The sequence below is a fragment of the Mesoplodon bidens genome (assembly GCF_964165515.1).
Source record: "Mesoplodon bidens genome assembly, chromosome: 6".
Lineage (NCBI taxonomy): Eukaryota > Metazoa > Chordata > Mammalia > Artiodactyla > Ziphiidae > Mesoplodon > Mesoplodon bidens.
In genome coordinates, this window is record NC_138162.1 from 108,762,362 (window position 1) to 108,786,833 (window position 24,472).

The 24,472-nt window shown below is 39.1% G+C and overlaps 1 protein-coding gene across 1 annotated transcript in view; it reads left to right on the plus strand.

The window, feature by feature from the left end:
- ELP3 (elongator acetyltransferase complex subunit 3) overlaps positions 1-24,472 on the plus strand; it is a 108,605-nt gene that overhangs the window by 33,030 nt on the left and 51,103 nt on the right. Inside the window, exons 8-10 of the mRNA XM_081236661.1 lie at positions 11,682-11,843; positions 14,770-14,896; positions 23,455-23,648. Of these exons, the coding sequence (XP_081092787.1) occupies positions 11,682-11,843; positions 14,770-14,896; positions 23,455-23,648 (483 nt within the window). The remainder of the gene's footprint in view (positions 1-11,681; positions 11,844-14,769; positions 14,897-23,454; positions 23,649-24,472) is intronic.

A 24,472-nucleotide genomic window follows, 5' to 3' on the forward strand; every position in this document is an offset into this window, starting at 1 on the left:
ACTCTCCAGAAAGTGGGCATAGAGGGAAACTACCTCAACATAATAAAGGCCATATATGACAGACCCACAGCCAACATAGTTCTCAATGGTGAAAAACTGAAACCATTTCATCTAAGATCAGGAACGAGACAAGGTTGCCCACTATCACCGCTATTGTTCAACATAGTTTTGGAAGTTTTAGCCCCAGCAATCAGAGAAGAAAAAGAAATCAAAGGAATCCAAATCAGAAAAGAAGATTTAAAACTGTCACTGTTTACAGATGACAAGATACTATACATAGAGAATCCTAAAGATGCTACCAGAAAACTACTAGAGCTAATCAGTGAATTTGGTAAAGTAGCAGGATGCAAAATTAATGCACAGAAATCTCTTGCATTCCTATACACTAACGATGAAAAATCTGTAGGAGAAATTAAAGAAACAGTCCCATTTACCATTGCAACAAAAAGAATAAAATACCTAGGAATAAATCTTCCTAAGGAGACAAAACACCTGTTTGCAGAAAACTATAAGACACTGATGAAAGAAATTAAAGATGATACAGATAGATGGAGAGATATACCATGTTCCTGGATTGGAAGAATCAACATTGTGAAAATGACTGTACTACCCAAAGCAATCTACAGATTCAGTGCAATCCCTGTCAAGCTACCAATGGCATTTTTCACAGAACTAGAACAAAAAATTTTACAATTTGTATGGAAACACAAGAGACCCCGAACAGCAAAAGTAATCTTGAGAAAGAAAAACAGAGCTGGAGGAATCAGGCTCCCTGACTTCAGACTATACTACAAGGCTACAGTAATCAAGACAGTATGGGTGAGAGGGAGATGCAAGAGGGAGGGGATATGGGGATATTTGTATACATATAGCTGATTCACTTTGTTATACAGCAGAAACTAACACAACATTGTAAAGCAATTATACTCCAATAAAGATGTTTAAAAAAAAAAGTATGGTACTGGCACAAAAACGGAAATATAGATCCATGGAACAGGATAGAAAGCCCAGAGATAAACCCACGCACGTATGGTCACCGTATCTTTGACAAAGGAGGCAAGGATATACAATGGAGAAGAGACAGCCTGTTCAATAAGTGGTGCTGGGAAAACTGGACAGCTACATACATGTAAAAGAATGAAATTAGAATACTTCCTAACGCCATACACAAAAATAAACTCAAAATGGATTAAAGGGCTTCCCTAGTGGCGCAGTGGTTGAGAGTCCGCCTGCCGATGCAGGGGACACGGGTTCGTGCCCCGGTCTGGGAAAATCCCACATGCTGTGGAGCAGTTAGGCCCGTGAGCCATGGCTGCTAAGCCTGCGCGTCCGGAGCCTTTGCTCCGCAACAGGAGAGGCCACAACAGTGAGAGGCCCATGTACTGCAAAAAAAAAAAAAAAAAAAAATGGATTAAAGACCTAAATATAAGGCCAGACACTATCAAACTCTTAGAGGAAAACATAGGCAGAACACTCTATGACATAAGTCACAGCAAGATCCTTTTTGACCCACCTCCTAGAGAAATGGAAATAAGAACAAAAATAAACACATGGGACCTAATGACACTTAAAAGCTTTTGCACAGCAAAGGAAACCATAAACAAGACGAAAAGAAAACCCTCAGAATGGGAGAAAATATTTAGAAACGAAGCAACTGACAAAGGGTTAATCTCCAAAATATCCAAGCAGCTCATGCAGCTCAATATCCAAAAAACAAGCAGCCCAATCCAAAAATGAGCAGAAGACCTAAATAGACATTTCTCCAAAAAAGATATACAAATTGCCAACAAACACATGAAAGGATGCTCAACGTCACTAATCATTAGAGAAATGCAAATCAAAACCACAACGAGGTATCACCTCACACCGGTCAGAATGGCCATTATCAAAAAGTCTACAAACAATAAATGCTGGAGAGGGTGTGGAGAAAAGGGAACCCTCTTGCACTGTTGGTGGGAATGTAAATTGTTACAGCTGCTATGGAGAACAGTATGGAGGTTCCTTAAAAACCTAAGAATAGAACTACCAAATGCCCCAACAGTCCCACTACTGGGCATATACCCTGAGAAAACCTTAATTCAAAAAGAGACATGTACCACAATGTTCTTTGCAGCACTGTTTACAATAGCCAGGATATGGAAGCAACCTAAGTGTCCATCGACAGATGAATGGATGAAGATGTGGCACGTATATACAATGGAATATTACTCAGCCAAAAAAGAAATGAAATTGAGTTATTTGTAGTGAGGTGGATGAACATAGAGTGTGTCATACAGAGTGAAGTAAGTCAGAAAGAGAAAAACAAATGTTGTATTCTAACATATATGTGGAATCTAAAAAAAAAAAGGTTCTCATGAACCTAGGGGTAGGACAGGAATAAAGACGCAGATGTAGAGAATGAACTGGAGGACATGGGGAGGGGGAAGGGTAAGCTGGGATGAAGTGAAAGAGTAGCATTGACATATATACGCTAACAAATGTAAAATAGATAGCTAGCAGGAAGCAGCTGCATAGCACAGGGAGATCAGCTCGGTGCTTTGTGACCACGTAGCAGGGTGGAATGGGGGGGGTGGGAGGGAGGCGCAAGAGGGAGGGGATATGAGGATGTAAGTATACATATAACTAATTTCACTTTGTTATGCAGCAGAAACTAACACAGCATTGTAAAGCAATTATACTCCAATAAAGATGTTAAAAAAATAAGTAAATAAAAATAAAAAGTGTGATAGGATTGGGATTGTGTTTAAACTATAGAAGAATTTTGAGAAAATTACCATTTAACATATTGTTTTCCAGTTTATGAACATAGTCTATCTCCTGGTTTCCTTAAGCGTTTTTTAATTTCTCTTAGCAATCTTCAGTTTGGATATTTTGTAAGCTTTTTGTTAAATTTATTCCAAAGTATTTTGTTGATGCTATATTAAATGAAATTTTTAAAAATTGTATTTTCACATTGTTTGCAGCTAGTATCTAGATACATGGTTGATTTTTGTATATTAACTTTTTATCATATGACCTTACTATAAATTCACTACTTAGTTCTAAAAGTTGTTTTTGTAAATTTGCTGGGATTTTCTTCAAAAACAATCATATAATCTGCAAATACAGTGAGTTTTAATTTTTCCTTTTGGATTTGCATGCTTTTCTTTTTCTTGCCATATTGCAACAGCTAGGACATTCTGTACAGTGTTAAATAGAAGTGGTGAGAGTGAGTCTGTCTGTCTTATTCCCAGTAATTCAGGGAAAACATTTAATATTGCAGTGTTAAGTACAGTGTTACTTGTGAGTTTTTTTTGTAGATACCTTTATCAGATTGAAGAATTTTGCTAAGAGTTTTTATCATTAACTCATTTGTCTAATGATTTTTCTGTATTTAAATGATCATATGATTTTCCTCCTTTATTCTGATAATATATAGCACTTTGATTGATCTTTTAATGTTAAACTAACCTTGCATTCCTAAGATAAACCCTATTTGGTCAAAATGTATTTTTCTTTTTATATATCACTGTATTCACCTTTCTAATACTTTGTAAAGGATTTTGTCCATGAGGGATGGCGGTTTGTGATTTCCTTTTATGTAACTTCTTGGTCAGATTTTGGTTTTAGTGTTATGCCGGCCCTATAAAACAACTTATGAAGTGTTTCCTCCTCTATTTTCTGAAAGAGTTCATGTAAGATGAATATTACTTCTTCTGTAAGTATTTGCTAGAACTCAACAGTAAAAGTATCCAAGACTGGAGTTTCTTTATGGGAGGGTCTTAGATGATTAATTCAATTCCTTTAATAGATAAAGGGATATTCAAATATTCTGTTTCTTCTGTGTCCATTTTGGTAAATTATATTTTTCAAGGAATTTGTTTTATCCAAATTGTCAAACTTTTTCGTATTAAGTTGTTCATAATGTTCCCTTATTTTGTCTTTAATTTCTGTAAGATGTTAGTGATCTTCCCTCCTTCAATCCTGATATTGATTACCTGTGTTCTCTCTTTTTTTCTTTATTAGTCTAGTTAAGGTTTATCAATTTTGTTGTTCTTTGTAAAGAATTAACTTTTAGTTTTGTTTATGTCCTTTACTTAATATATTTCTGCTTTTATTTTTATTATCATCTTCTACTTGCTTTGGATTTCCTTTGCTCTTTCTGTGCTTAAGTAAGGTATAGAAACTTATCAGTATAGACCTTTCTTCTTTTCTAATAAGTATTTAAAGCTTTAAAGTTTTCCCCTAAGCACTGCTTTGGCTGAATCCCACAAATTTTAATATGTTGTATTTTAATTATTATTCAGTTCACAATGTTTCCTAATTGTTTGTATTTTGACCCATGGATTATATACAAATGGATTGTTTAATTTCTAACTTTCCAAAAACTTGGAGTTTTTCTTGATTTCTTAATGTCATTGATTTCGAATTTAATTCCATATTGGTCAGAGAGGGTCTATTCTATACAATTTCAGTTTCTTAAAGTTTTTTTATTGAGGCTTATTTTGTGGCTCAGCATATATGGTCTGTCTTGGTGAACAAACTATGTATATTTGATAGAATGTGTATTCTGCAGTTGTTGGATGTAATGTTCTATAAATATCAGTTCAGTCAAAGTGGTAGATAGTGTTGTTCAGATGGTCCTTGTCTTGGGGTTGGTTTGTTTTGTTTTTTTTCTATATGGTTCTATCAGTTGCTAAGAGAGAAAGAGAGATTAAAATATCCAACTATGAAGAATTATCTATTTCTCCCTTTAGTTATATTAGTTTTTACTTCATTTATTTTGAAGGTCTGCTCTGAGGAGTATGCACATTTATGATTGATATGTTTTCCTGGTGTATGAACTTTTTATCAATATGAAGTTACCTTTTTATCATTATGAAATGTCCTTTATTTCTGGTCTTGAAGTTTCCTTTTATTGATGTTAAATTAGACATTACAGCTTTTACATAACTGTTTTCCCTATGTAGTATCTTTTTCCATCCATTTACTTTCCACCCATATGTGTCTCTGTATTGAAACTGTGTTTCTTTTAACAGTCTAGTTGGCAGTTTTATGGAAGTCTACAGTAGTTGGGTCTTGTTTCTTTTATCCATTTTGACAATGTCTGCCTTTTAATTGGAATGTTTAATCTGTTAACATTAGATACCATTAATATTTGCATCTACCAATTTAGTCACTCCCTCACTTTGGTTTTCAGTAGCCAAGAGTAATGGTTTTACTGAATACCATTATTGTCTAATTCTGTGCGATGCATTTTTTCTATATCCTTTAATAGGGAATGTCTTCTTAAGAGAGAGGGTCTGTCATATCTAACACAATTCCGTGAGGAGAGAAGGTATAGTAAGTCCCCTACATACGAACCTTCAAGTTGTGAACTTTCAAAGATGTGAACATGCGTTTGCATGTCCAGTCACGTAAGTTAGTTCACGTGTCTGGCATTATCTGTAAAAGTTGGGTACCTAGGCTAATTTTGTTGGACTTACGAACAAATTGGACTTACGAATGTGCTCTCGGAATGGAACTCGTTTGTATGTAGGGGACTTACTGTACTTAAAAAGCATTGTTAAATGAGTGCAGTGGGAGGAACTGTGCATTAAGAATTAGGTTCCAGACTTATTTCTGTTGTTATCTTACATCATTAATGAGGAGGCAGGACTATACTATTTCTAAAGTTCCTTCTTTCTGTGATGTTGTATACTTTGAAGATTTCTACTGGAATGGGAATTTTTATCTAAAAGATGTGCTCGAAGGTTATTTTTCATCTAGCAGTCACTTTCTGACAACGACAACTTTTCTGTAGTGCATTTATGTATATAGCCCTTAAATTTGAATGTGAATACAATATTAAAAGAATGTGTAATAACCATGATTGTTTTTTTCTATTAATAGTACATTGCTGTTGGCTCTTCAGCTGTGTGATTAGGAGTATAAAATGGTAGCATTCTTGTCAGCTACTGAAAGAATCAAAACCCAAACCGTTATGGGTTGTTTTTCATATATCTTAAACTAGCATGATAAGGGGCCAAAGGTCCCTGATTACTGTCTCTAAGCTATGTTACCAGGTGATTTTTTCATAGGTTGTACTCATTTAAAAATTGAACTTCTGTTCCTGTCTGTTTCCTCAGTTTGTGTTGGGCAGAACCTTATGTTACAGACCCTCTTGACATAACTGCCAATATCCAGGAAGCAAACTTGACCACCATCTCAAAAGGGAAAAGATAGTTATTTTTAAATTCTCAAACATTCAACTCAGTCGTTCTTAAGTTTGGAATATCACTAGCACAGCATTATACAGAACATAAAATTTTGTTGAGATATTTTCCAGATATGATAATAGCCCCTGCACCACCCTGCCCCCGCACCAAAAAAGCATGTGTTCTATGGTACTACTGAGGAATTACACCAATAACCCCAGATGTTATTTGGCAAGTCAAAAAAATCTTTGGCTGTCCAAAGAGGTTTATAAATTCTACTTACTCATTTTGAGACTGCAGATGCAAAAGAGAATTTGTACATTATGATTACTGAAAATCAGTGTTTCATCTACATATCACAAATATTTACGTTGTGATTTGGTTTGAGCAGGTTGAGTTTGAGGTAGAGGGATGTCCAGGTAGGAAAGGGTCCATAAACCTCTCAGAAATTTGGGTTTAGACCTCTAGTGAGATTTCACACAGGAAATCTAAAGTAAGACACATCCAACTTAATGAATGACAGGTTTTAGAGAGTACTTCAGGAGATTAATAGTAATCAAAAGTGTTCTTTGATGCCACAGCCTTCTTGGAGTGAATCAGAAACCGTTTACAGAAGATAATAAAGAGACCTTCACATCGTCTTTCTTCAGTGTCCCCCCGGTTGGGACCTTAGTGTGAAGGGACAGTAAGTAATAACAATAGATGTCACTTTTATAGGTCACTTGCTTCCTTCCAGAAATAGAAGCATGCTTTCCAAGAAATCATTCCTATCCAGTTATCTGTCTGCCACTTCTGGCTCTGTGTTCTTAAGTGGTTCTTGGTTTTAGCTGTGTGTCTTATCCCTACAGCTAGACTGTTGAGCATCTCTGGGACAAGAACTACTGAACTACTGTATCTTTACTTTCTGTGGATTACCTGGCCTAGTGTTCAGCAACTTTTAGGGTTAACTCTTCGCAAGAGGAAAGGTAACCAGTAGAATTAGCTAGAGGCTGCTATGGGAGTAGAGAGGGACCTCCTATGTTTTCGGTTATGCCTCATTCAGTTACTCATTCTTCATATTTGTAATTTTCATATTGAAGGAGAGTTTTTAGTGCTCAAGCCCTTACCTCTACATGTATACGAGCCTACTGCCTTCCAGGAGCTTCCTGTCTAGGTGGATAGACAGACACAGCCACAAATAACAAGACAAACTGCAGAGTATGGGCAAGGTCCTTTAGGAATGAGAGCGCAGAATCACTGAGAGGCGCTGGGAAGATGTCATGGCAGGAGAAACGTATTTGAGCTTTGAAGTCTGGGTAGCGTTTGGTTTTTATTTGCTTTTATGTTCCCAGGTTATTGTCCCATCTCCTACCCCCTCCCAGCACCAACACCCCAGTTCAAAAATAAATGCTGTCAGCATAAGTTATGGGCTTAAGTTATGCTTCACAGAGAACATTAGCATCTTTTATAGTTGGTGCCACTCCTATGGCATACAGAAAAGTGTAGGATTCAGCATAGCCCCACAGTGGTGGCATTTAGGCTTATTTCAAATGACCCTCTAATGCCACAAAAAGAGAAGTGGAATTGGAATCAGAAGACCTGGGTACAAGTCCTGACTTTGTCTCTTAGAAGCTCATGATCAGGGTTGGAAAATTTGGTACCTTTCCTAAACGCCCAAGAATTTAACAAGTCTGCCTCTCCCCGCTCCCCAATGGTATGGTAATTGAACATGGTATGGTAATTGAACTCGGTAGTAAAGGAGAGCCACACTGTTGGATGGCTGTCTAAACAGTGTGGTGGGTTATAGCAGGCCATAAAATGCCAGCTCAGATATTTTGCTTAGATTAGTTGGCAGCCTTTATGAACATATTTGCAATATTTCAAAAAACCAATCATATTGATATCTTTACATCTCTCTTTAATGAAGAGGCAAGAATTAGTGATATGTAGAACTAAATATAGCATTAACAAAAATCCTTTAAGAAATGACCTTATACTGTGTAAGATGACCTTATATTCTGTTCTTTAGAAAATACTCCATTGTTTTTGCTTAAATTTGATAGGTATTTCTGCTTAATTGCTTTTCAGATGAAAATACAATTCTGAAAGAAAGATAGTGGTAAATAGAAAATATTGGCTTTTAAAAACTTGAGTTATTTTTTGTTCCTCCATTTCTGCTCCTGCAAAAGGTAATGACATTTTCTCCAAGAGGAAAGACACTTTTGAAATGGAGTTAAATTATTGTTTGAGAATAAGGTTTGCCTCTGTGTCCTGTACTACATTCTAACTACTTATGAAGAGACCTTATCATCCTCGCAGCAGCTTTCTCTATCAGTCTTGCTTGGGCCTTTGATGATCTGTGCAATAGAGATTAGCTTTCCTCTTGACGAATTCCCATCTGTGCAGTTGCCTGTCCTCTAGTTTTAGTAATGCAGGGTACTGTTGTGCTGCCAACTTTGCTGATAACTTAATGGCATCCTTTTAGGAAATACTGTGGGTTGTTTTTTTGTTTTGTTTTGTTTGTTTGTGTTTACTTACTTATTGATTGATTGATTGATTGATTGGCTGCGCCTTGTGGCACATAGGATCTTTGTTCCCTGACCAGGGATTGAACCCGTGCCCCCAGCATTGGGAACATGGAGTCTTAACCACTGGACCACCAGGGAAGTCCCAGGAAATACTGTGGGTTTTATAAAAATATCAATTAATGGAGAGGTTTTATGATACAATTTTGGAATGCCTGATTGTAAAATGTTCTCACTTCATTAAATATACTCAAAACTTAAGAGTTTTCCACTTTTTGGTTTTTTCAGCTGTCATGCAATATGCTTTCTCCATAATACATTAGTGTTTTCTTTTTTTTTTTAAATATTTATTTATTTATTTTATTTGGCTGCGTCAGGTCTTGGCTGCAGCACGCAAGATCCTCGTTGCGGCACACAGGATCCTTTTTGTTGTGGCACACAGGCTTCCCTCTAGTTGTGGGGGCACAGGCTCCAGAGCGCGCAGGCTCAGTAGTTGTGGCTCGCGGGCTCTAGAGCGCAGGCTCAGTAGTTGTGGTGCACGGGCTTAGGTGCCCCGCAGCATGTGGGATCTTAGTTCCCCCAACCAAGGATCAAACCCACGTCCCTTGAACTGGAAGGCAGATTCCTAACCACTGGACCACGAGGAAAGTCCCTTAATATTTTAAAACAATGGTTTTCTCCAAACACAATAATTGGTATTCAAAGAAGGTGAGTTACATGTATTCTGCATGCCTTGGGACCCACCTGTTTGAGAGGCATGAGACTTTCTGATGTGATTGTCTCAGAGAAGCTAGCTGTCAGAGGCAAGATGTGATAAGATCTGTGCCCTTTTTTGTCTTATGATTCATCGTTTAGTAACTATAGACTAGTTGTTTACCTTTGGCTCTTGCTGCCTCTGGTAATCCTATATAAAACCTTAGGAATAGGGTAATAGTGTAGGCACTTTGAACGTCTAGAGTGAAAGACTTCAGAATCAGTCCTTCAGTTCAGTGATTCGTAACCTTCTTAATAATTATTATTAAATTAGATAAGTCAGTTTTATTGACAATTATGAATTGTCAGTAATGAATGAACTTAAAGGAGAACAGTGGTTACAAAACTATGGAAATTTTATGATTTTTATTTTTCAAGAAAAAAAGCTATGAACTTCTTTGGAAAGACGAAATTAAGTGGCAGAAAAAGGCTTCCCTCACCCTGCCCGAAGAATTGAGAAAGTTGTAGGAGGGTACACTGAGAAGAATTATTTCATTCTAGGAGAAGTTGAAGACAGGACAGATCTGATGCCCCATGCTGAACTGTCCAAGCCATGTGATAGAGTGAAACACAGAGCAGGATTTTTGAAGTCAGACAGACCTACCTTCAAATCCTGACTTGGATTTTATGAGCTCTGTACCCTTGGACAAAGTATTTAATCACTTTAGGAACTTCAGTTTCTTTATCTGTAAAATGGGGATAATAAGACATACTTCATAGAGCTAATGGGAACATTCAATGCGTGTGGAGTATATAGTGCAGTGCTTGGCTGCAGTGGCCTCTAGGTAATGGTTCCTATTCCATCACATCAGCAGACCACTTAGCAAGTCATTTTCCTCTTCTGGATTCTAGCTTAAATCTAAAGTGGTACTCATGGGCTTCCCTGGTGGCGCAGTGGTTTGAGAATCCGCCTGCCAATGCAGGGGGCATGGGTTCAAGTCCTGGGCTGGGAAGATCCCACATGCCGCGGAGGAGCTAAGCCCGTGCGCCACAACTACTGAGCCTGCGCTCTAGAGCCTGTGAGCCACAACTAGTGAGGCCCATGCGCCAGGAGCCCATGCTCCACAACAGGAGAAGCCACCTTAGTGAGAAGCCTGCACATTGCAACGAAGAACAGCCCCCGCTCGCCACAACTAGACAAAGCCTGCACGCAGCAACGAAGACCCAACGCAGCCAAAATAAATAAATTAAATAAATAAATAAATAAATAAATAAATTTAGAGTGGTACTCACTACTCTGATATCTGGTTTTAGTGAAGGAGAGAAATGATTCCTAATTTTGTAAGTTGTTGCTAAGATCAATAGGCTTGACAAAAAGACTTATGGGTATAGAAGACATTTCATCTGAATTATTCCTGTGATCACTATGCATACCCTCCCCTCCCCCCTCTTTTCTTTTCTTTAACATAACTCTAAAATATAGAGTGGGAAATAAATAATGCAAATGCAAATGGTTTTCACTTCCATGAAAACTTGTTGCTAGGAATTGAAAATCAGGGTTCTCACCGTTGAAATCCCTGCTTTCAAGGAGCTGATGGCTGCAGCACACTGAGGAGAATAATGACGATAATGGTGATGATAACATTACTTTGTGCCGGCTCAGTCACGTCAAGCCCATGAGGTATAGCTACTATTATCCTCATTTTGCAGATAATGAAACCGAAGCACAGGGAGGTTAATAACTTTCCTGTTTGCATAGTTAGGAAATAGCAGAGCCAGGATTTGAACTCAGATAATCTGGCTGCAGAGCCCACGCTCTTTTTTTTTCCCCAACTGTTTTTATTTATTTATTTATTTCATTTATTTTTGGCTGAATTGGGTCTTCGTTGCTGCGCGTGGGCTTTTTCTAGTTGCTGTGAGCAGGGGCTACTCTTCGTTGCGGTGTGCAGGCTTCTTATTGCAGTGGCTTCTCTTGTTGCAGAGCACGGGCTCTAGGCACACGGGCTTCAGTAGTTGCGGCACACAGGCTCAGTAGTTAGGGCTCGCGGGCTCTAGAGCACAGGTTCAGTAGTTGAGGCGCATGGACTTAGTTGCTCCGCGGCATGGGGGATCTTCCCGGACCAGGGTTCGAACCCGCATCCCCTGCATTGGCAGGCAGATTCTTAACCACTGCGCCATCAGGGAAGTCCGAGCCCACGCTCTTAACCACTGGGTTAGAGCCAGGAGGACAAGAGGAAGACATCCTTTAAATGAGAGCAAATGTCCTAAAGCTTTGGCAACTTGTTTACTTTTCGATTTTACTCTACAGGTATTCTGAGAGAAGCCTCACAAAGTGCATCGGAATTACTATTGAGACCAGACCAGATTATTGCATGAAGCGGCATTTAAGTGATATGTTGACGTATGGCTGCACAAGGCTGGAGATAGGGGTGCAGAGTGTCTATGAGGATGTGGCCAGAGATACCAACCGGTAAGACGGTGTAGATGATCTTGCACAAGGCTTCCTTTTCCCCCACCGATTGGATCTGTGTTACTACCCATCTGACAGGGAGAGGTCTAGGTGTTCCTCCTATTCATTCTTCTGTCTGTGCTCTTAATTCCATCTCCTCCTTCCCTGATTTTCAGTCTTTCTTCACTGGCTTTTTTCCAGTAGTCTGTAAACATGCTCATCTCTCTTCCAATTCTTGTGATAAATAGCCTTTCCCATATGGAAAGCAGAGGGCAGGGCTCAAGGTTAGTAGTTTAAAGCATGAGAGAAGGCCAAGGAGAATAGGAACAAAGAAAAGGGTTTGAACCAGAAGGAAACTAGTGTGAGATTTAAGAGATTAGTTTTGGTGAAGCAAATGCCAGTTGGTAGGGTAGTGAAAGAAAGGCTGGTGAGGTGATGGGTATAAACTTTGAGAAATTCGGGAGTCTAAGGAAGGAAAGAAATAAGGGTTGATAGAGCCACATGAAGTTCTCTTCCGTCCAGAAATAAAGGCAGGCTTCAGGGAGTAAGTGTGTGTTGAGCTGGACCTTAAAGGCTGCTTCACTTTAATAGGATTTGGATAGACATGGCAGAGGGTTGTGCTCGGAGAAGGAAGTAAAGGGAAACTAGGGAAACACATGGGTCAGCATCTTAGCAACAACCAGGAAGAGTGCCAGGCTAAGGAGGGCGGATGCTTCTCTTTAGGTAATAGAGGTCTATTAAATATTTTGCACAGGGGAAGAGTCAGATGGATATCAAGCTTGCGAAAGATCAGCCTGCATAGGATGCGTTCTTGTCGGGGAAGGCTTGAACCGGGAACGCTGGTAGGGCTGCTGCAGTAACTAAGGCTACGCCAGAGAGGTACCTTGGGGGTGGAAAGAGTCTCTGGAAGGTCAGGGAAGCTTTTCGAAGAAAGTGACATCGAAGCTGAGACTTACAGGAAGAGTCTGAGTTAGTCAGGTGGGGAAGAGGAAGATTTTTTTCAGGCAGAAAGAAGAGTACGAGCAAGCTCCTGAGGATAGGAATACATGGCACATTTCGGGAGATTGGAGTGGTTTCATTTGATGGGAGTGTGGAGCGTGAGGTAGGAGCGTGGTAAGAGGTGAGGCTGAAAGGGTCAGCAGGGTGGCCAGACCATGGGGCGCCTTAGAAGTCAGCCCAGCAAGTTTGGGCTTTAATCCAAGGCCAGGCTGCAAACTAACTTGTGATCAAGGCATATCTGCATTTTATTTTATTTATTTATTTATTTTAAAAGATTCGGTTTTTATTTTATTTATTTATTTTTGGCTGCGTCGGGTCTCAGTTGCGGCACGCGGGCTCCTCGTTGTGGTGCACGGGCTTCTCTCTGTTTGTGGCGTGCAGGTTTTCTCTTCTCTAGTTGTGGCGTGGGCTCCAGGGTGCACGGGCTCTGTAGTTTGAGGCATGCGGGCTCTAGTTGAGGCGCACGGGCCCAGCTGCCCTGCGACATGTGGGATCTCAGTTCCCTGACCGGGGATTGCACCCGCATCCCCTTCATTGGAAGGCGGATTCTTTACCACTGGACCAGCAGGGAAGTCCTGAGGATCACAGTGTGAGGGTGGACTAAGAAGACCAAGCTACAAGCAAGGTCAGTTCAGAGGCTGCTGTAGTAATTTAAGCAGGCAATGATGTCCTGAAGAGCAGTGTTCGGTGACTGAGTCGGAATGAGGGTAAGAGAGAATGGGAAATAGAGAGGCTTGGAGGGAAGATGAGTTTCATTTTGGATCAACTAAGTTTTAGACACTTGTGGGATAACTGGTTGAAGGTTTGTTTTAGAGCGGGGCTGTCCAGCAGAACATTCTGCAGTGACTGAGATGGTCTGTACCCGCACTGTCCCCTGTGATAGCACAACCGAGGAGTTGAATGTTTCGTCTGAATTAATTTAAAGATAAACCTGAATAACCACGTGTGCCTCATGACTCTAATATTGTACAGCGCAGCATTAGAGTATTGGATATTTGGGCGTGGTGTCAGAAGAGAGGCCTGGCCCGGTCATATAGACTGAGAAGTCATGAGCAAAAAGAGATTAGAGATGGAAGCCATGGAAATGGATAGGAACCTTCAGAGAGTGGGAAGGAGTCCATGGTGTGTAGGATTCTTTGTGGTGAATGGGAGTGGCTAGGTGGTTAAAGGATTGACACAGGGCTTTCGGTCTTTAGTAGCCCCAAACTATTATTAGGGCTTGCTTCTTACTTGAATGTGGCACTAGAATGTTAAGATGATTTATACAGCTGGCCCCAAATGATTCTGCCTTGTCACTAAATCATTCTCTCTTCTTACTTTTTTTTAGGGCCCTCCAACCCACCAGAGTTAAATCTACTTTGTGTATAGATGTATCTCTCTCTCTCTCTCCCTCTCTCTCCCTCTCTCTCTGTCTCTCTCTGTCTCTCTCTGTCTCTCTCTGTCTCTCTCTCTGTCTCTCTCTCTGTCTCTCTCTCTCTCTGTCTCTCTGTCTGTCTTCCCCCACCGCTTTCTTTCTCCAAATGAAATTATTTGTTAAAAGATTTTTAAAGGAAAGAGCATAACAAGATGCTGCTCCTGCATGGTTTTGAGCTCATTTTTCTTGTTTTTAACCTAGATATTTACATTAGCAAGCTTATTTTGCCCAATGATGCTAAATCAAATAATTTTAGTGTATATTAACTCCTGTGACCTCAGTCACTTACTGTCAGAACTTTGAGTAAGTGCATAAGGGAATTTCTGAGAAACATCTCAGAAGTAAAATTTTTTTTTCCAGGCCTTCTCAGAGGTGGAGATGTAAAAATGACTTTCTAAGATTTCTTTTTCCCCAACCATATTCTTCATTATAGAGCTAACTGTTACCTGTCTCGGAGATTGTTTTCCCTCTATTCCTTGTACTCACCTTGTTGCCCATTTATTTGTGTAACAGGTAGTGAATTTTCTTCCTCAGGGGCCACACTGTGAAGGCGGTATGTGAGTCCTTTCACCTGGCCAAAGATTCTGGTTTCAAAGTTGTGGCTCATATGATGCCCGATCTGCCAAATGTGGGACTAGAGAGAGACATTGAACAGTTTATAGTAAGTGTTACCTTAAACCGAGCTACTTGAGAATGCCTCTGCATGCTGCTTCTACCCTCTCTGCTCTTTCTGATTATTGACTGTGATTTTTGTCCCATTATTAAAGCAAGACATCCTCATTATGACACAGTGGAGAAAGAGGAGTCACTCACAGCCCCGACACCAAATGAAACCCTAACATGTCAATATACTCCCAGGATTTTTTTTTTTAAGATGTTGGGGGTAGGAGTTTATTAATTTATTAATTTATTTTTTGCTGTGTTGGGTCTTCGTTTCTGCACAAGGGCTTTCTCTAGTTGTGGCAAGCGGGGGCCACTCTTCATCTCAGTGCGCAGGCCTCTCACTATTGTGGCCTCTCTTGTTGTGCAGCACAGGCTCCAGACGCACAGGCTCAGTAGTTGTGGCTCACGGGCCTAGTTGCTCCGTGGCATGTGGGATCCTCCCAGACCAGGGCTCGAACCTGTGTCCCCTGCATTAGCAGTCAGACTCCCAACCACTGCGCCACCAGGGAAGCCCCCCAGGATTTTTTTATACTTAGGATTTTTTAGGGGATGAGGTGGGTGATACATAGATACACAAAGATATATTACACTTACATATATGATAGGTAATTATTTTAATAGCTTTTTCACTTAACATTATAGCAAGCATTTATTCCTGTTATAGCCTGGTCTCTGTTAAAAGGTTAACATATTTAAATATCCACTTAATTTCCATTGAACAAATATGCCATACTTTGCTTAACCACTTCCAGTTTTTTTAATTGAAGATATTATCAGTTTTTGATATTGTAAATAGACTGCACATCAACAAATTCTATGCCTGTAATTTTTTGTAGTATTTAGGGTTATTTCTTTAGGACAAATTCCCTGGAGTAGAATTATCAGGTGAAGGTATAAATACTTTAAGAATCTCACCATATTACTTAGTTGCTTTTCCCAGGGTTGTAACAACTTACACTCATTTCAGCAGGGTTATCTTTTTCCCAAAATATTCTCTCCTATTTATGTATTTTCTACATACATACATACATATATATATATATATATATATACACACACACACAGACACACACACAGACAATATTTTATCTTCATTAATTTGATGGATAAAAGTGCCGTTTCAACTTGTATTTTGTAATTACAAGTAATGCATTTTTTAGGTTTGTATTTAGTAAGTATAATTCTTTCATCTTTTTGGAATTGTGTGTTTTTGTCCTCTGACCAATTACTCTATTGGATATGAATATTTCTAATATTAACTATATGGACTTTCTAGGTAATAACATTATGGATTGTTTTTTATATTTGTTAAAAATATTTTCCCCAACCTATCCTTGACCTTTTGTTTCTGTTGTCAAATCTATCTTATTTACTTAACTTATTTTCTTAGTGATGATTTCTTAAGATACTTCTAAACTTACAACTGCCTTTCTCGTACAGCATTTCATTAAACAGTGAAAGAAAATATTCTGTTTTCCTCTAGCCTTTCTGTTCTTTGAATTTTAATACCTAACTCTGAGGTTTATTTGTTTCTTTGTTTGTTTGTTTTTACTCTCACATGTTAGCTTGATTCATGTTAGCCTTGTCTTGGGAAATGAGATTGCTCAAAACTCTTTTTTCCTTCAGATTCTCAAATAGGGAAAGTGGCTTAAGGATATCCTTTTAGGGAAGAGAATGAAAATATTTATCAAGTTATTTCATCCACAAAAATGATTTTATTTTGCTCTGCTTATTAGAACAGTAGAATTCATCATGCCTTATTTGTGAAGTTAATAATTCTTTCCTTTTAAAAAGTTTATTTTTATTATTTCTAAGCCAATGAATTACAAATAAAAGCCTATTTTATAAGACAGCATTAATTCACAGATGTTCACAGATGTTATTGATTCCCCCATATTGACTATGTAATAGATTTTGAGTCTAATATCTTCCCCTCAGTAGTACTAGCCAGGTACTCAGACTTCAAGCCTAAAAGGCACCTGAAACACACTTTTCTTTAGCACAGCTCCTAGGTGGGCCAGTGGTATAACCAGAATTCATAACTTTAAGTGCCCTTGGAAAAAATATGTCAAGTAATAGCAAATAGCTGAGTCTTAAAATTCATTTTCTTAGTATCTTCAAAATAAAGAATAGTTCATAAATAATATTGCAAAGACAGCCCTTCGTGTAAACGGATTTATCTGCTTGTTTATAGTCTTTTCAAAGCAACCTACAGGGAATATGAGCAGACCATATGCCTTTTCTAACTGCATCCCAGCAAATGAGTAACAAAATAGAGCTAAAATGAGAAATCTGATTTCTCTCTAGAGAAAAATTCTCTGAAAAATTAATCTGTAGATTGTCTTAAATATTTTTACAAATCAATTTTAAAAAAGACAGACCACCTAATAGGAGAATGGGGAAAAAAAAAAACCTGAACAAACACTTCACAGATAGGATATTCAAATATTCAGTAAAACTACTTAAAAGTTCTCAAAGTCATTTATCTTCAAAGAAATGAAATTTAAAACTACAATGCATGGCTACTGTATACTCATCAGAATAGCTAAGAATAGCTAAAATGAAAAAAGACAATATCAAGTGTTGGTAAGAGTATGGAGCAACTGGAACTCTCATTTACTGCCAGTGGGAATATAGTACATCATATTAGAAAACTGTTTGACAGTGTCTGCTAAAAGTGAACGTAGGCATACTCCATGACCCAGCAATTCTACTCCTTCACGTTTACCCAACAGAAATGCACACACATATTTACCAAGACACAGTCACAAATTACTGAGTGTGTAGTATCATCAGATTGGAAACAACCCAAGTGTCCATTAAAGTCAAATACATAAATATTGTAAGTTGTGGTGTAGTCAAACAATGAAATACATAAAACAATAAGAGTAAATTAATTATGACTTCATGCAACAACGTGGCTGATTCTATTCAGCATAATATTGAGCAAAGGAAACCAGATCCAAAAGACTACCTAACATACAGTCCTAGTAATGTGAGGTTCAGAAGCTTTGGGTGGAATTGTAGCTGGAAACAGGCATGTGGTAGGCTTCTGAGGTTTGGATAAGGTGCCTTTTCTTGATTTGAGTGTCTAGGTGCTGGCTACATGATTTGTAAAAATCTGTCAAGGTGTACACTTATGATTTGTGTACTTTTTTATACTAAGATATATTTCAATAAAAGGTTTACTAAAATTTTTTTAAACTAGTTTTTGTTTAAGAAATCTTGTTTGGGCCTATTTGGAATTCACAGCTTTTCCTGAATTAGTAGGCAGTATATTTTACACTTTAAAAACTTCTTTTTTCCCTACTTTATTTTATTGTCACATTATTGGCAACCCACAGATAGAGTTCCCTTAATGTGTTTTATCCATAGGAAGGGTTGCTAAGTAAAGGGTCTACTTGTATAATTGTAGAAGTCTAAAAAATGTTATATCTGTAGAGGACAAGCTAGCCTTGCCTGGCATGGATCCATAAAGCCTCTACCCAGCTATGTGCCTGCATGTGTTAGTTATAAATTGGCTTTGCTCTCACACCTTGTTGCTTAGGTCAGTTCTGGGTCGCTAAGAGCGGAGCTGGTCACTTGCGTCTGTTCATTGCAGATTCACGCTCTTATCTAGTGGTCAGTACAGAGCTCATAGCTGTTTGTGATAAATAGCAATTGCTTATATTTTTCAGTAACTGAGATTTATTTTTTGAAATGAAGTTTTCTTTTTTCTTATAAAGCTGAAAGTCCTGGTTGTGATGGAGAATGTTTAACATCTTAGGAATTTATCCTCCAAGCATTAACTTCACCCTTTGCATCTGTCCTGAGGTCTCCAAAATGATATATCATTTACTACTCAAAATAACCTTTAGCTGTTTTTGTATTTTATTCCTTTAAAATTAGACTGCTCCTGGATATCCAAGCTCAGGTTGCTGAAAATGCTTAGAGAGTGTCAGTTTCTCTTGAGGAAAAATTTATCTCCAGAACCTCTTGTCAGTAATGCAAAATCTTTCAAAGTCCATTAATGTTTGCCCACCCTTTGGACACTCAGAAGTTCTTTTTTTTCCCCCACTGAGCTGTTTTTCCCAAAAGCCAGTGTGATCAAGTTACAGTTTGGCAGGTATGGTTAGAGGTGTTTGTTGTTGTTACTTCTTCATTTGCTTGGTTTTCTTAATGTAAAGGCTCAATACTTAAGGTAATGTCATAGAATACAGGTAGTGTAGAATTATATCAGTAAAGACCACCTGTTGCAGCCTCCTCAGATAAGGAAACAAGACTTGACGCGGTTAAGTAACTGTTAAAGGCCATGGTGAGTCTTAGGTAGAAACAGGCTCTTAAGAAGGCACCCTTTCTATTGCACCTTTCTGTGTTTCCTTTCTTAGGCCAAGGAAAGTCTGTTTTATGATGAATGACTATGCATGACCCGAATGATGCTGAAATCCTGGTCGGGTTGGATCTTACAGAAACAAAACTCTCCGTTTTCAGTTATTTTTTATTTGTAGCAAAGGAATACATGCACAGTTTTAAAAGTCAAATTGTACTGTAAGGCCTACAGTGAAAAACAGCAGTAACCTGCCTTCCTTTCCCTTGAGTGCCCCCATGTCATTTACAGACGCTTCAGTGTCCCTGCTTCCTCCAAATCCACTGCAGCTTGGCTTCTGCTCACTCTCCGCTGCCCGCCAACACACACACACACTCCCCCCCGCCTCTGAAACTATTCTCTGAAACGTTGTAAAGTACTTGCTAATCTCCAAATCCAAAGGATACTTCTTAGCTGACATTTTATCCAATCTTAGCACCTGTTATTTTTAAAGACTCTCCAGTTTTAAATTCTCACCTCCCTGGCTTTTGTGACTCTGCTGTCCCCTGGTTCCCTTTTTAACCTCTAGGACTATTTCTTTTCTGCTAGATCTTCTTTTTCTTCCCACCACTTAAATGTGGCTTCTGTCTTTTGTTCTCATCTATAGGCTTGTCTTTCTTCTGTTGCTCTAACCTCACCACTTACACTTCAATGAATCTCATTTTCTCTCCAGCCTTAAGCCTTAGCTCTTAAGTCCAATTGCTGAATACTCTTCAACTAGTACCAGATGTCTTACTTGTACTTAACATGTCCAATATGGACCTACTTCATTCCCCCAGTGGTCTCCTCATCTTCTGTTTCCTGTGATATTGGTGTTCCATCATCCACATACCCTCCCAAGCTAGACATTCAGTCATTCAGAAGGAAAGAGAGACTATGTGAAGCCAGACTGGGCCTAGTTTGGATCCTGGCCCCACCCGCCACTTGGTAGCAAAGGGACTGCTTTGTTCCTCAGTTTCCTCATCTCTGAATGAGGCTGTTGTGAAGGTGGGCAGAGGTAATGCATGCAGCATGCTTAGAAGAATGCCTGGCACATAGCGAGTGCTCAGTACATCACTGCTGCTGCTGCTGTTGCTGTTCCCTCTACCGAGGGCCTAATCTAACAGGAGGTCCTGTCAGTTACTCCCTCTGATATTTTTGAGGGCTGTCGTCTCCTCTTCATCCCCACTGCCACAACGTCAGTTCATGCTCTTGTCAGCTCACTGCACAGGTCGACAGCTTCTTAGCTAAGTCCCACGGCCACCAGCCATGCTCGCCTCTAATGTATCATCCACACTGCCACCAGAATGATGTTTATTCAATTAATTTTTATCTTTATAGTATAAAAGGTATTAATTAATAAAATTATTATTAACTAGTGTTTGAAAATCCGGTCAGTCCTAAAGGGGTCATATCAAAACACAGTAGTCCTCCGCCACTTTCAACTGTTGTGGCCAGGCCAGGGGATGTGGGGGTTCCCAGTATTTACCACTGTGTTTCCTTCTTCTGTGCTTGGATTCCTGTTTCCTGACTATCAGTAGAGAGATTCTCTTGTCTTACTGTTATCAATACAATAGTTAAAGAGTTAATTCTTTGAACTCCCATTATCCCAATATTATCCGGCCACTGTTTTAGTTATATGAGTAGTCAATGTTTTCATTACAGTTTTTACATAAATTATTAGTATTTGCATGGACCCAAGTAATATACTATACTTACTTTCTTTTCTTAAATAACTTTTTGTTTTTCCTAGAGTTAACAGTAGAATTGTCTTTTTTCTTTATTTGCTTATTAGTTCTCTGAGGATCTGTAACCTTCAAGTGTGCCCATTCAGTGTTAAAGCCCCTCTCTCAGTGGCCGACCCTGTCAGATACTCTCTAAGTTCCTTTTTTAGGCTGGAGACATAAGTCCTGGAGGTCTAATCTTCCAGGTCCAGACTGGCCTGGCAGTTCTCTGTGCCTAGTTCACAGAGGTCTTCCTTAGGCCTCCTCTTCTCCGCTCTCTAGGATCGGATCCTTTGTTTTTGAGAAACCAAGTTAATCCTTTTTATTGGTTTATTCCTTTACTTGACTAAAACACATTCTCCAGCAGCTTTCTAAGAAAGGATTCATCATGGGAAGTAAGCCTTTTACATGCCCCAAAATGTCTCTATTCTAATACCTTCACACTTACAGAATTCTGTGAAATCATTTTCCCTCCTTTTTTTTTTTTTAACTCATTATTGACCAGGGGATTTTTGCAGAAATTAATGCCTGCAGCCGGCGATTTTTATTTTGGCCGATCAAAATTAATTCTGTTACTTCACTAACACTTTGTGGGTTATTACATTCAATAGTTACACCTGACACACCTGTAAAGTCTTCTAATTTTCATGAAATGTTGTCTTCAGTCCACTCTTCTGTAGAAGCAAAGGAGCATTCTCCAGCATTGTGAGTTTCATTTTCACTTTCCATATCAGAATCAATCACTAAGGTTTTTGTCTTTTTGTTGGTATAATATTCACATCGTCTGAATCATAACTATATTCTGAAGAACTGTCATTACTGCTATTTCTGATCCATGCTCGTTCCTGGAACTCTGGTGTGACTGAGCTGCCCTTTCATCCGTATCCCCCTTTGCAGGTAGTTTGTTTACAGTTTTCTTCATTTGCAAAGTCATTTACCAATCTTCCATCCATTTTCTGTCTTCCAAAAATTTATTGCTGTCACTTATCCCCCATCCTGTCTCCTCTGATGTTCTCTTTGTTCTTCTGGGTTTATGCTTTTTAAAACAATTATTTCCTCTTATTTCAGTGTGATTTTGGAAGGAAAGGAAAGAAACACATATTTTAATTCTCCATGTTTAACCGGAAGTCCAGCACCAATTCCATCTATCATCATTCTTATGAAAGGATTATATCAGCCCATATGTCCCCTAAATTTATTACACGAGTAACCAGAAGTACTTTACTGAAATCCTATGTTCCAATATAGATGCAGACTAGGTAGAAATTGACTTGCATACATACTCTTTATGGATGGCTATAGAATATTAAAGACCTCATGAATCTTTAATATATAAATGTTACAGGGAAAATTACACGCAATTACAGAAGAATAGCCCTAAGAGCAAATGGTGCACAAAGATTACAGCATTTAAGACTGTGACAGAAATCAATGAGAGAGATCGAAAACTCTATAGTTATACATTTCTTTGAAAACCAAGTTAAACAATGGAAAGCTCTGTAAGAATAACAGCACAAGATAAAAAAACATTTTCACAATTCACAAGATACAGTACTGCTGGCCGTTTAAATACTAACGCCAGGGTCGGGGTGAGAGGGAGCTGTATGAGTCCACCTTCATTCCTCTATCACATGTCAAGCGAAATCAAGATAAGAGCACATTAGCAGTACAAAGTCATAGAAAGGAGAATGCCTGATGTCTCCTTGCTACATCCCAAGTAAAGAAATAAGGCAGCCAGCTGGGATGATACAGTGCAGAAAATTACTATGTCAAAGTAGATGAATTAGATGTATCCCTCAGTGTCCAGATAACAAATGGACTGTGTGTATCCCGGGTTAGGAATGGCACCAGTTGGCCTGAGGACAAAATAGTCATATCCAGGGGTCGGCATACTTTTTCTGCAAAGAGCCATATAGTAGACAGTTTAGGTTTTGCAGCCCAGATGATGATCTATGTCACAACTTTTAAAAGTTTAAACAATTAAATATATTCCATTATTAAAGGAGGCTATAGTCTGGAGGTGAAGGCAGGCATCAGATAAATTGTCAGTATGATGCTGCTAGGAAGGCAAGAATACAGACTTCCAAAAAACATTTTTAAGTGAAGCGACTTGTATTTGAAGGTCAGGAAGACCTCTGTGAAGAATTGGCATTCAAGCTGAGACCTGAAGTTTAGCTAGATGAAGAAAAACTGATGAAATTTCCAGGCAGAGGAAATTGCCTTTGCAAAGACAAAAGCAAGGTGGGGAGGGTGGCATGCAATGACACCACGGCAGTGGACCGGGTTGGGTTGGTTGGTAAGGGCTTGGTCACCCAGCACACACATGTTCTGCTCCACTGAGGCTGTAAAAACAGTGAGTTTCTGTTCTGTCTACCTTCCCTCGCTTGATGGGAAGGAAAATCAGTCTAAGGACCACATAGGTATGTGAGAGAAGCCAGCCCCAGATCGAAACTTCACTATGGGTAATCTCCATATAACTAATGGAGGAGTCATTTTCTCTATTCACAGGAGTTTTTTGAGAACCCTGCTTTTCGTCCTGATGGTTTGAAACTCTACCCTACCCTGGTGATTCGTGGAACTGGGCTTTATGAGCTGTGGAAATCGGGAAGATACAAGAGTTACTCTCCCAGTGACCTGATTGAATTGGTGGCCCGGATCCTTGCCCTCGTGCCTCCGTGGACTCGAGTGTACCGAGTGCAGAGGTAATGTGTTAATCTTTTATGCCAGAAATCATCAGTGACCAGTCTTATCTGTTAACAGTTTCTAATGAGAAGAGTCTTACTGCAAATTGATGGGTTTGAATTCTTTTAAATTAAAAATGGGACACCTAGAATGCTGTCTGTAGATAGAGAGGATGGAAATGATAGGACAACACGTCCAAGCCTCTTTGCCAGTATCACGTTTATTCACATGTTCACCTCTTCATTCGCGAGCCAGGAGATGGAGGATGATGGGAAGCGGGCATGGTGTTTGGTTCCAGGAGCTTGTGATCTACATCAGCGTTTCCTTTTTCAGATCTGCTCCAACCCAGATACTCTAGTGAGTGTGGGAGGAGGATGTGGAGCCATGTGTCTGTTATTCCTGTTCTAGAGCCTCTGAAGAAAAAAGAAAGAGTAGCAACAAGCATTCTTTACTGACATTAATGTAAATGTGGAGAAAGAGTGACATATTCCTGATAGTGTGAAGGAAATCATCTTAACTACTTTTCTAGGAGAAACTGAGATCTCATTTACAGTCATGGTCTTTTTTTTCCTTTCTTTCTTTTTTACATCTTTATTGGAGTATAATTGCTTTACAATGGTGTGTGAGTTTCTGCTTTATAACGAAGTGAATCAGTTGTACATATACATACGTTCCCATATCTCTTCCCTCTTGCGTCTCCCTCCCTCCCACCCTCCCTATCCCACCCCTCCAGGCGGTCACAAAGCACCAAGCTGATCTCCCTGTGCTATGCGGCTGCTTCCCACTATCTATCTACCTTACGTTTGGTAGTGTATATATGTCCATGCTTCTTTCTCGCTTTGTC